Here is a 12,942-nt window from a genome sequence, read left to right as displayed (position 1 = left end):
CATGAGTCACGAGTAGTTTTTTGACTGATGTCTCTAATCAAAAACTAAAATCTGTGAACATCTCTGGTTTTCAGATAACTGGCTCCATCTGTAGACATGTTCCATCCTAGTCTCAATCCCTGTGTAGGATTGGGGCATGGGCATTCTTGTTTAGAGTCCCATTTGTTGTCTCCACTGGGCCTCCTACCCTACACATACGTAAGATAAGCTTGTCTGACATTCAAAAGTGAGAACATTTAGGTCTTTTCTACCCAATACAGACAATGTCTTTTAAGTGTGCAAGCTTATTTTTAGAGGAAATATTTATATATTAAAAGGGCTCTTATAATGCTGGAACATTTGTTTTGTTAGCTACAGTCATCATAGGTACATCATTAAATTTACAACAGTAGCTGCTCTCTGCTAATTTTGTAATGTTTTGACAGAACTTAACACATGAATGTATATTTGTGCTACTAGTCATCGGTGAATCATACCACTTAATTGGATGGCTCAAGAAGATAAATAGATGTGGTCTTTGGAAATGAAAATGGCTTCTTTAATTTGTGACTGAGTTTGTTTGTATACTGCTTTTGTTGGAAGTAGCAATTTTTGATGGGTTTTATGGAAAAAGCGGTGACTTATTTTCCTAACACTTGAGTGAGTGGTGATAGTTGTTGGAGGATGTGATGACAGAAGAAAAGCGGGTTTTAATTTTGGTTTTGAAGTGGGTGGGGGTGGGCAAGTGGATACTCAAGACACATTAATGAAGTTATGTTGACAACTGCTAAGTGTGAAGTCTGTCATGTATTTCATTGCAATGAATGTGTCTTTATAAGCAAACTGCATTGGAGACATCTGTGCAATTGTCAGCTGTAATTAAAGGATGATTCAGCAGTGGACATACAGTTGAAAATGAAGGACAGAATGATTTTTTTTTAATGTGGGTGTGTATACTTCTGTTTGCCAAAAGTGACATATCTTTTTGACTAGCTAATTCTTTCCAAGTATCTACTAAAACAAAAAAAATATTTGACTTATTTTTTTAAGTACAATTTCCCCAGTAGGAGAGAACTTGAATATTTTAAGACAAGCAAATTGATGCTTTTTGGTCATATGCTTGGTGGTGGCATTCTGGAGATACATAGAGAAATTACTTCCAGAAAGACTTGGGAAAGCATGAGGTAAAATATCACTTGTCAAGCATGCTAAGTAAGCAAAGCAAAGGACAGTGCTTAGTCCAGACCACATCTCTGCTTGCATGTGCCATGCTCACTTGTTACACATGCTGCAGCTGTGTGTCATGGTCCATTTTCCTAATACCTTTCTGACTGTACTATGGATTTTGATGTTGCTTTCAAAGGAGCTTGCAAGGGACAGCTGGGGTTTCTCCTCATAAGGGATGAGCAATATTCAGTATGGCTGTCTGATTTTTTTCCCCTGCCACATAGCTTCCCATCACAATCAACCTGAACTTAAGAAAAGTAAAAGTATTTGAGGAAGGATCCAGGCTTTTCTCAGGGAGCTGAATAGCCTTGTGTAGCACTTAAAGCTGTTCTGCAGCTATCAGTACTCCACTTCCAGCGCAAGCACTAAAATTTCTCTTCCTAGCTCCAGTTAATATCAATGGGAGTTTCCCAGTAGATGATGATTGGAGTAGTTCTCAAGTGGGTAGCATGCTTTGAAAAGCGTGTGATGTGAAGAGGAGGTTAAGCCTATCTGAACCTTGGATGCTGTCTCATCTCTTCTTGGAGGTAGCTGTATAAATTTTTCTTTTTATACTTCTTGAATATCTTTTATGACCTCTGGACTGCCCTGCCTTTCCCCCTCCATCTTGGCAGAAAGCAAGAAAGCAGCTACAAAGTAACAGCACTGAGGTCCAATTCCAGAACTGGAAGTTGTTTTTTGGATGTAACTGGAAGCATTGCTATTTGTCCTTGGTTAAAGATTGATTTCGTGTCCCTAATGAAAACACAGGGATAAGGAATCATGCTGATTTAGGTGGTAGGCAGCTGGAATGAAGGGCTTATTAGGTACCTAGTCTGTGAGGTGAAGGAGTGAGGAGGAGCTGAAAATGAGCATCTTTGTTTAAAATACATATGTTTCTTTTCCATGGCCACATTTTTAACGTGCAAAAGGTATCAGCTTCTTTTAGAGTTGTGAGTTGCAGGAAGCTGTGCCTGCCACTAGCAGTAAATGAGTTACTTAATGGGGAGAATGTTTGCAAAGCCTGGAGAGAAATAACAGCTGCCTTTTTAAGTTAAAAAAGCCCAACAAAACAAAACAAAACAAAACAAAACAAAACAACCCAAACAAACAAACAAAAAAAACCCCAAAACAAAAAAACCCACCAAAACCCCAAAACCCCAACCCTATAACATTTCAAAACTGTAGCATGATCAGGATTTTTTTTTTTAAAGGCCTGGATGAAAGGAAATTAGTAATGTGTAGGGGGTGCTGAATGGCCCAGGCACCTCACCTGTTTTATTCCTAGCTGCAGAGGGAATTCAAAGTTTGACACCAGATGTAAAGCAAACCCAGAGCCACATGAACTACTAGCCAGCTTCCTTCAGCAACATTAATTTACAGTCTCATGAGAGAGCACTTTGGCTTGCTGCCAGTTTTGACTTCAAGCAGCGTTGTCGGAGGACAGAGCAGTGCAGGCAGTGGTCCCTTTCAGACCACGGCATCTGGGCACTGGAGCAGACAGCCCAGGCTCCTGGCCGGGCTCTGGTGCAAACGTTACAGAGCACGTCTGTGCCCCAGCTCCCCGCTGAAAGGCAGCATTAATTATCCTGCATTAATGATCCTGCAGGCTGTGGCTCTGCGCTGCCTGCCCCGTGCATTACAGGCTGCTGGCATCCTTACGCCGTGGAAGTGGGCTTGCCAAAACTCCTTTCTCAGGTTGGCTGATGTGTTTGGCACTGCTGGGCCCTGCCAGTGGGTTCCTCCACTGTTTGCTGGGAGGAGGGCAGTGGAGGCCAGGAAGAGGAGCTGTTTAGCCAAAATCTCTTTGGTTTGCCATTGGCAATGCTGTGGGATGACACAGCAAAGGTAGGGAGGTGTGATGCCTCTCAGCTTTTTCCAGCGATCCTGTCTTTAAGGAAGTACATTTCCAAAGTTCCTTGATGCCTGCTAGGGTGTTTTATGTGACTCATGGATTCACTTTCCAATCTTTTGCTGTTTTCGTTTGCTTTCTTTTCAAACTATCCATCCTATATGGATATCCCATCCCTGGAAGTGTTTGAGGCCAGAGTCTATGTGAAATCTCATCTAGTGAATGGTGTCCCTGCCTGTGACAGGGGGGTGGACTAGATGATCTTTGAAGGTCCCTCCCTACCCAAATCATTCTGTGATTCTGTCAAAGGCTGTGCAGTTTGAATGCTAAGCATTCATGCTCGGGCAACTGGAGGTGTGTGTTGTCACTCTAGTGACTGGAGGGTTGAACCCAGTGAGAGCAAGAAGCTTTTTGACAAGTGACTTGTTTTGAGGGGTTTTTTGAGTAAAATTTAAGTAAATCAGGGGTGATTACTTCCACTGCAGCAGTACTGTACAGTCTATTTTTTTTGTCTGTTTTTTTTCTGAACACAGCATTTTCTCCTTTCACAATTTCTGATGTAGTTGCCCCAACAAAGACAAAGGGTATATCAAAGTTGTTGCCACGCTAATATGAAGACTGCATTCATTGACTTTTTATGTGTTTGCATCTGATATGCTCATCAGTTCATAAGATTATTGTGGGTCAGTGGAACAACAAATCCAATTTTGGGATTCATGATAATTGATTAAAAGCATGTTTTTTGAAAGACTATGTAGTAGTTCTATGGCACGCATTTATGTAATTTCATTACATAAAGTGCTTCTCCAGTGCAAGCTTTCCCCTGCAGGGTCAAGTTGACTAAATACTTTCTCCACTACTGTAAGTAAACTTTCTGCAACAGGGCTTTTTGGGGAATGGATATGGTGGATTGACCCTGGCTGGATGCCAGGTGCCCACCAAAGCCAATCTACCACTCTCCTCAGCTAGGCAGCAGAGAGAAAATATCATGAAAGGTTCCTGGCTTGAGATTAAGGGCAGGTAGAGATCACTTACCAATTGCCATCATGCAAAACAGACCTGACTTGGGGAAATTAGTTTAATTTATTGCCAATCAACTCACGTTAGTATAATGAGTAATAAAACCAAACCTTAAAAACATTTTCCCCCCAGTCCCTCCCTTCTTCCTGGGCTCAACTTCATTCCTGATTTTCTCTACCTTCTTCTCCCTGAGCAGTGTAAAGGAACTGCTGTTAGGAGTTGTAGTCAATTCATCACGTGTTGTCTTTTTCACTTGTTCCTCCTCAGGTGGAGCACTCCTCACACTCTTCCCCTGCTCCAGTGTGGGGTCCCTCCAACAAGAGACAGTCCTCCACAAACTTCTGCAATGTGGGTCCTTCCCAAGGGCTGGAGTTTTTCACAAACTTCCATGGGGTGCAGTCCTTCAGGAACAGGCTGCTCGAGCATGAGTTCCCCCGGGGGGTCACAAGTCTTTCTAACAAACCTCATGGGCTCCTCTCTCCATGAGTCTGCAGGTTCTGCCAGGAGCCTGCTCCAGCACAGGCTTCCCATGGGCTCACAGACTCCTTTGTGCACCCATCTGCTCTGATGGTCTGTGGGTGGATCTCTCCTCCACCATGGACCTCCATGGGCTGCAGGGGCACATCTGCTTCACCATGGTGTGCACCACGGGCTGCAGGGATGCCTGGAGCAGCCCCTTCCCTTCCTTCTTCATAGACCTTGGTGTCTGCAGGGCTATTTATCTCACATATTCTCACTCCCCTCTCCAGCTGCAATTGTGTGTTTTCCTCCCTCCCCTTCTTAAATAAGCTATCCCAGAGGTGGTGCCATCGTTGCTGATGGGCTCAGCCTTGGCCAGCAGTGGGTCCATCCTCGAGCCAGTGGACATTGGCTATAATGGACATGGGGGAAGTTTCTGGCACCCCTGTAGCCCCACAGCTACCAAAACCTTGCCATGCAAACATGATACAATGGAATAAAGCTGTGCTATTCTAACTAGATGGTGCTGGATCAGGTGTCATTCATCCCCGCCACTGCCCACTGTCAGTGGCTGCTCTGACAGAAATGTGCCTCTCCATGCTGGTGGTCTACCAGTGCAGAGACCTCCATGGTGCTCATGCTTACGGTAGCACAGCCTGAAACATGCACTTTGGACATTATTATTAATCCATGAGCAGTGTCATCCACATGTATTGCACCCTACCTCCCAAAGGGTCTTTGTGTTACTAGAGGGGTAAGAAGACTAATAATCTAGAAGTCACAGGCAGGAAAGGGAAAAGTTTACTTACCGGATATATTAAGGATCAGCAGATTTTTTGGAGTGGGAGTGTACATGTGGGGAGAAATTTAAACAGGCACAAAACTCAAGGGTATGATTAACTAGGGCATTAACTAACAGCATCTCTGACCACATAGGCAGAGAAGTGCCTGCAGCTTATCAGGTGGACAAAGAAAGGGAAGGAGGCTCTTTTTCCATCTCATCCCCAAATAAATAGGTTGCCTGACTTCTGTCTCTGTCACCTGTGGCTTTATAAAGGTTTGCATCAGTACTGTCTGCTCCAAATGGACACTTTCAGCTGTATGACCAGGACCTTTTCTGAGTCCAAATTTTCACCACAACCAAGGCATTGAATTCCCACTATTGTGATTGTGCTTGTAGTAAGAGTTCTGGAGGACACACACAGAGGAGGGCAGGCTGATGTGTTTCTGCAGGATATCCAAGAGGTAACTCAGTACATTTAATATGAGTTGCATAGGTCAGTACCGGAATAGGTACTCCCACTGGAGAAGAAGAGGCGTCTTCCAGGTGAACTAATCCAGAAACACTCTTCAGTGTTCTTGTTGCTTCAGGATAGCAAGGAGTGTGTCTGCACTACCTTTTAAAAGTCTTAAAAAATTAGATTTTTAACTGACTTGTATTTATCCCCATAAGATTTTAGAGATCCATTCTGGATATTTTCAGTACTTGTGCTCAATTGTAGTGGGAAGCAGTGAACTACAGCCTATGATGGGATGCTTCAAGAGCTGCCTTGTTGTTTGCCCATCTGAGCAAATGAGTTTCTTGCAGTGCACAAATCTTGACTGCATTGTCTTTTGCCCAGGGTAACATGTCCTCAGAGGCAGATCTGGATAGCAAAAAGTTAGTTCCAAGCAGAAGGCTAAGGTCAGTAGTTAAGTGAAACTTAACGTGTTCCTCCTCAGGTCAGTTGTTATGTGAAACTTAAATGCCATGCAGCTGGTACCCAGCCATTCATAGTGGAATGAACTTCACTTTCTACCACTTGTAGACTCCCATTAAATATTTAGCAATTGAGGAGGACAAAAGCAGGAGCTATAGGTATTATGGGATGGAGAGCCTGCTGCTGCAGAGGGACAACTGCACACTGCTGCTCATGCAGCTTCAGTGGAGACTTACAGTGCTTGAAACCACTCAGGAATGTTTTGAGGAGGGAGCTTTCTGGTTTTGGCCCAGCAAAACTTTTTTTTTAGGGTGCTCCTACTTAACTTTCAGACAGCCAAAACCCACCTTAGTTATCAGGTCTAAGGGCTCATTTTGTCTTTATCTGGACCTCTTCTGTTCTCCCCATCTGCTCACTGTGCTTGGTCCCAGTGGTAAGGTAAGCATTTAATCCCAGGTGCTGATCTGTTAGCTTTTAAGAAAAATGGGAGTTATCTGAGTGGGCATAAAGAGAAGAATCCCTGAACTAATTTACCTGGTTTTGCTGAACTCCCTTTAGAAACTTAATCCCATCTTCCTTTGTTAGGTTTTAGCTAGAAAAAATACAGTTCTGGGGCGGCTCTCCTTCAAGACCTTGTCTTCTTATTTCACAAAATAATGGCAGAGAGAAATGGTAGTACCTGCCCTACTGCAATGTGGTTTACCTTCTACTTTGCAAAGGTTTAGTAACCTTGCTCTCTGCTGGACAGTTAAATCCCAGAGCCCAGAGGACAGAGTCCAGCATTGCATTCTGTCGTGTTGCCTCTTTCAGTTTCAGGCTGATTTCCTTTACCTTCTCTGTCTTCATGGACACAGAGGGGTAGATGTTTTGCACATGTGCCTGAGTTATGCTTGAAAAGCATTAAACTGTGAACTTCAGGCACTCAAAAAAATGTGTATCCATGACATCACAGTGCACACATTTGGCTACAAAACCTTCTCAAGAAGCTGGTTAAATTCTTAAAGCAGTTAAATACTCATTACCTGAACACATTTAGCTATGTTCTACCTGAGTTAAAGCCACAGAGGTTAAAAGGCAACCCCTGTAAATCAAGGGTGAGTTAACAGGAGCCTGTAAGAAGCAAAATACCTAAACACTTCTTGGAAACTTTTTGGAAACACTTTTTGGTCATAACTGTAGGAAACCTTCAGCAGTAACAAAAATATTTCTGTTGCTCCTGTTGAAACTTGCTAATGTGCATTTCCAGCTTGTGGTTAGAAGAATGAAAACCAGTTTTAGCAAATAAACAGAAGAGCCTTGCTGCACTTTCTGCAAGGCATCAAATGAATAGGAGGGCAGAAAGGGTGACACTGTCCTTGGGTCCCAAAGCGCAGACTGCACCTGGGGGCTGCATTTCACACAGCAGCAGCTGCTCAAACCTGGGTCACTGCATCTTTGTGAGCAAGGCTGCGGAGTACTGGCCACTGCTGAGCAGAACAGGTGAACAGAACCATCAGGAAGGAAACATTTTGTGTCATTTATGGGATTACACCCAAAATGTTTGAGTGGCTTTTTATTGACAAATCCTAAACAATGCAAATGCAAAACAAGTATCTCACAGTGTGCTTTTATTATTTTTTCACAATATAAACTAGACAGACATGGAAAGTTTAATGGCAGCATGTTTTTATAACATTTTAAAGACAAAGAACAACATAATCATATTAAATGATGATAAACTGACAAACTACATTACCATACATACATCATCCAAAGGTACTGGATAAACAATATCTGCTTATGTACATTTATGCTGGTGATAATTAAAATTCAAATATTCAGAAGAAAAGGAAAAAAACTGCTATTTAAATTATAAAAATATATAGTTTTTGTGTGGAACTCTTAATGCTGTATTACTTTTTGAAGATAATTTCTTTGTGTGATGAAGCTGCATTAACTTAGTATAGAAGTGTAATTTAAATGAAATACAGATTAAATTAGCTCTTTTGTCTACCTTGCATTTAGCCTTGTTGGAAAGAGAGATAGGAACAAAAAATAAAGCTGGACTTTTGCAATGAGAAAGAAATTTTATACCCATAAATTAAAATATGTATAATTTTTCATATAGTACTGAGCCATAACCTTGTAATAGAAATAAATCATTTTGTTAGTTTGTTCAGAGATAGAGAGAGGAAAAAGAAGAAAGGCTTTAAACATGCTACTTCACGATACTTTAATCAATAGGTTTGTGAAGTGCAGGTGCACAGCTAAGCAGTGTCATGCTCCAGGGTCAAAGCATGAAGTCCAGACTCTCGCTGCCTCAGCTGGGGAGACTGGGTGGACTGGGACCGTGTTCTCTGAACTGCATCACCTTCGTGTTACCTTTGCACATCTGGTTTCAGACTTCTTTTTTCATAATTGCTCCTTCTTAGTGCAAAACTACTCAGGCTATATAATCCCCAATCATAACAGCAAACTGATGAACTTTTACAGACTAGATAATTTTACAATAATTTACCTGTAATTTTGTAATTGCAGATTTTTAGTAATCATAGCCATGTAGTGCACACATTTGTAGCTGCTTTTAGTTAACAGTTATTTTCAGACCATCTTGAGTGAACTCCTGCAACATGAAGATTTTCTTACATACCAATGTCATTCTCCATATCTTCCAGCTCCCTTTCTCATCTCTATCTGTATATCCCTGTTACCTCGACAGCCCCATTAGTCCTTTGGAGGATCCAGTGCTTGTTCCATTAAGATATGTCATCTGTATCACCTCTAATTTCAGAATACTTTTGCACAGTTTTTTCATCTGTTCCTAAGTAACTGATTTATGACAGATCTCAGGTGATCCTACAGATTATTTTTTCAGAAGCAAAATACTTTTCTTCATTATTTTCTTAAAAAATAGAGTGAAAAAGAATTAAGGACACCTAAGCTGAATATAGCAAAACCCAGTACTTCTCTTTGATGCCTATGCATTTGCTGTTTTTAAAAAGTATTAACAAAGTTCTATAGTGAAAAATAATTGTGGGGTCTCGGCAAGCTTTTTCTCTGCCCTTATATCATCCTTTTTCAAGGGAAAGGATGAAAGATAAACAAATTCCAGGTAGCACTCATCTTTAACCAGGGAGATGGTTCAGTGATCTCTATTTCCCTCCACTTCTGACCTCTTCCTTCCTTTTTGATCTCTGGTTCTCTATACCCAAACACTTCAGAAGGGTCCCTTTTTTTAATGTTTTTTTCCCCTTTTACAATTTGGATATGGTGGGAGTGGTCAGATGTCTGTGCATACACAGTGACAGAGGATGGGTTTTCACTGAAGTGTGATCTTTGAGCGTGGAAGTCTGTAAGGCATTTTGTGGAGGAAAAAAATCTTACATGGAAGTGTAACGAAGAGTAGGAAAGACAGGAATTATTGCAAAAGAAATGCAGGAATGAGAAGAGAGGATTTTATTTAAGAAGTTCAAGCTTTTATATACATTCAATGTTTCTAAATGTTTTCTTAATAAATGTATTATCAACTATCATTATACCTAATGCAGCCACAATACTGTACTATTCTGCAGTCAGGATGGGAAAACTCCATCAGCTCTTTAATAAAATAAAATCGTCAACAGTCATCATGACTCTTCTCTTTGCCTGGTACTAACAAATACACTGGGAAGTCCAGTGAGTAGACACAAGAGAACACAAAATCCTCAGTATTCATTTAATTGTGTATCATGTGTCGTCTTCATATTATTTCTAAAGCAGCTTAAAAAAACTTTAGCCATTGGAAGGTATTAAAAACCAAAACCCCATTCAAATTATCCTGGTATTATAGCAGCACTGGAATTGATATTTTTTACTACTTTTGACAATGTAAACCTTTAATAAAACAAACAATGTTGAAACAATTTGAGGTCTAATAGTTCATAAACTTTAATGGGCATATGGGCACAAATTGAAACGAAGACTAGATTGTGAAATGAAACATAAGCTCAATAGCAGCCAATTCCAGTTGTGCAATTGGCTGCAAACAAATTCAGTTTGTAAGCTGAGATAAAAAACAAAGCCCACACTCAATCCACAATACTCCTCAGTTCCTCTGATTTGAAATATTTTTCATAAAACCCCTACATGACCATGCCCACTTCTTAGAGAAGCACTCTGAAAGCACTGCAGTACTATTTGTCTGATGATGGGATTTTTCCTTTTCCTTTAATCAAGCATAGTTCACATTTTTGTCTTCTTAGAAATATTTCCTTTCTACATTTCTATAAAATTAAGTAATTTCAAATCTGAAATGTAAGCTTGCCCCATCTTTGCTCATACAAAGTGTAGGTGCCACGACTAAATAGCAGTAAAAATGCTGAGATGTACAACTCTTAAAAAAACCAACCAAACATAAAAGCAGCTTTGAAGACACAATATCAACTACAGCCTTAACATTGAACATATTACATTCCCGAGTTACTGGAGATATTTTGCATATAATGCCACAAAGTTATTCAGCTGAAATCTTGAGGTTGGAGCTACAGTTTATTCACTGTGTGTTTTTCACCCTTTGAGCACTTATGTATTGTACGGTACATTTTATCCAGAACTTTACAAACTTTCCTTTTATATCTGGACATCCATTTACCCACAAATCCCACATTTCAAAAGTTTCATAGAAAAAATAGAAGCGCAGGATTTAAAATGTTTGAAGCTGGACATTTCCATGCCTCAGAGCAGCCCCTGGGACTCGATGCTTCAGAGTCTTCGGTTTCCAGGGGACTCCTGGCCCCCGTTGAGCTCAGGGAAAGCCGTGCTTTGAACACAGGTCTGTTTATAAAACTGTGTTATGTACTCTGTGTTATTTCACATGCGTTGCGTTTTGTAACAGGAGCAGATGACTTCACGCCTCCCCCTCCCCCTTTTCCTTCACCCTATTTTCACTTGAGATGACAGTAGGCACCTGCACAAGAGAGGTGTCGAAGAGTCTCTGTCCAGAGAGAGGATTTTGAGTTTCTTCATCAGCTTTTCTTCTGTAGAAAGTCTTAGGAGACTATTCGCATGAAAATATTTTGAGGGCGAGGGGCAGGATGATAAATCTCACTTTCCTTTCCTGTTATGAATATGAACTAGATTTTGGTGTCCAGTTTGATAAACAAGGATAGTCAGAGCTAATCTGTAACTTAGCTGAGGTCTGCTTTTTGCCAAATAAAATTAAGATCTTTTTCAACTTTCAGGGATTTAGAGACCACATCTAATTGGTTTCAAACCCCCAGAGGAACTCTGTAAGTAAGCAGGATTAGTTGCAGATATGAGCCCACTAAAGTGGGACACAGGTCAGGTCTTCAGACTCCAGCTCTGCTCTGTTGAAGCAGGCACTTAAGGTCTCCTGATGTTTCTGTGTCAGTAGCCACAAAAAACATTTTGCTGCTGAGAAAATCATTGGAACAGCAATTTCCTGCGAGCCCCAAAGATTTAACTTCACACTTCTATTAAAAAAAAAAAAGTTGACATGTGTTATGTGGGTATTGTGATTATGATGTGATGGCACAGCTGGTAACTTGAAAACACGTGTTTAAAAGGCATAGGCAATCATATTTCCAACTGTTCTCCTGTAGGGATAGCAGAGTGTCCTTCAAGAAGTTTCTGTCTTGACTCCACATATGTACCATGTTGAATTGTTTACTACATCAGTTCTTGCCAGCAGGACAGGGTGAGAACATTGTTCATGCTGACCTTGTCTCTCAAATCCCTCCCAGAAAATGCTAGGAAATTCAGCACAATTTGGCAGTTTTTAGCAGCTCAAGTAACTGCCCTTGTAAGTGTAAGCAGGTAGGTCTTTGTCAGTATATTCGCTCTTCAGAGATAAAATAATCCAGCCAGCGGCATTAATTAAAAAAAAAAAACGTAAAATACTCTGGGGCTCATTAAAGTTAAGAATAACAACATGATGTGATGACAGATACAACTTGCTGAGGTTCTGAAAATAGCAGGTTAAAATGTAAATATCTTTTAATAAATAATTTTCCGGCAATGTAAAAATAAATGATATTTCCTTTGGCAGTAATAGCTGATTTAATCTTTTGCTGGGAAGTTGCTTTGCTCATAAAATATCATTGTGCTACAGAAAAAAAAAATATTATTTTGTTGTTTTGAAAGACTTTTGTAATCCACAATAAACTGGGTGACTCTACTTATGTCCGAGATAAGCGCCAAGAGTGATGCAAGCTCCCACCAGAACCAGACTCAGGATAGTCTTCAGAGAGATCCAGGAGAAATCGAACAAAGGCCTCATACCATTACCATACAACTCCACAAAGGCATCCTAGAAAGGGAAATAGTGAGAAAAGGAATATCAGAATTGCAGTTACTGGTTTTTTGGAGGGACAAGGGGAATGGGGAAAGAGAGGCAACTTCTTCACCCTCAGGGGTCACCCCACAATCCTGCTGGCACAAGAAGACCACACAAACCTATTAAAATAGTGATTTGGGAGGTCTGTTTTGTGTGCTTAAAAAAAAGTTCTCCTACCTATTTCTTTATAAATATTGCTGAAATTACTTACGGTTGTGACTTCTGCTTTAGGCGCACCCAGTCTAACAGAAAAGACAGAACCAGCATTTTAAAATATAAGTTACCACTATTTTGGGTCCTAAATGTTGTCTATCCAAACACACACAAAGGAAGTAGATGAACCTTCATTCTCCAAATCTTTCATTTCCACTGGATAAGGAGCATCTATATTGCAGGTCAACTTCATTGAAAAT

At 40.7% G+C, this 12,942-nt stretch overlaps 1 protein-coding gene across 1 annotated transcript in view; it reads right to left on the bottom strand.

Annotated features, from left to right (window-relative positions):
- Positions 1-7,806: 7,806 nt before the first annotated feature.
- Positions 7,807-12,942, bottom strand: part of BCL2 (BCL2 apoptosis regulator) — a 96,667-nt gene continuing 91,531 nt past the window's right edge. Inside the window, exon 3 of the mRNA XM_036406879.1 lies at positions 7,807-12,502. Within this exon, the coding sequence (XP_036262772.1) occupies positions 12,368-12,502 (135 nt within the window). The 3' untranslated portion in view covers positions 7,807-12,367. The remainder of the gene's footprint in view (positions 12,503-12,942) is intronic.

Source organism: Molothrus ater, chromosome 1 (genome assembly GCF_012460135.2).
Source record: "Molothrus ater isolate BHLD 08-10-18 breed brown headed cowbird chromosome 1, BPBGC_Mater_1.1, whole genome shotgun sequence".
NCBI lineage: Eukaryota > Metazoa > Chordata > Aves > Passeriformes > Icteridae > Molothrus > Molothrus ater.
The sequence above is the reverse complement of the archived record's forward strand: the minus strand, read 5'-3'. Positions and strand labels throughout refer to the sequence as shown.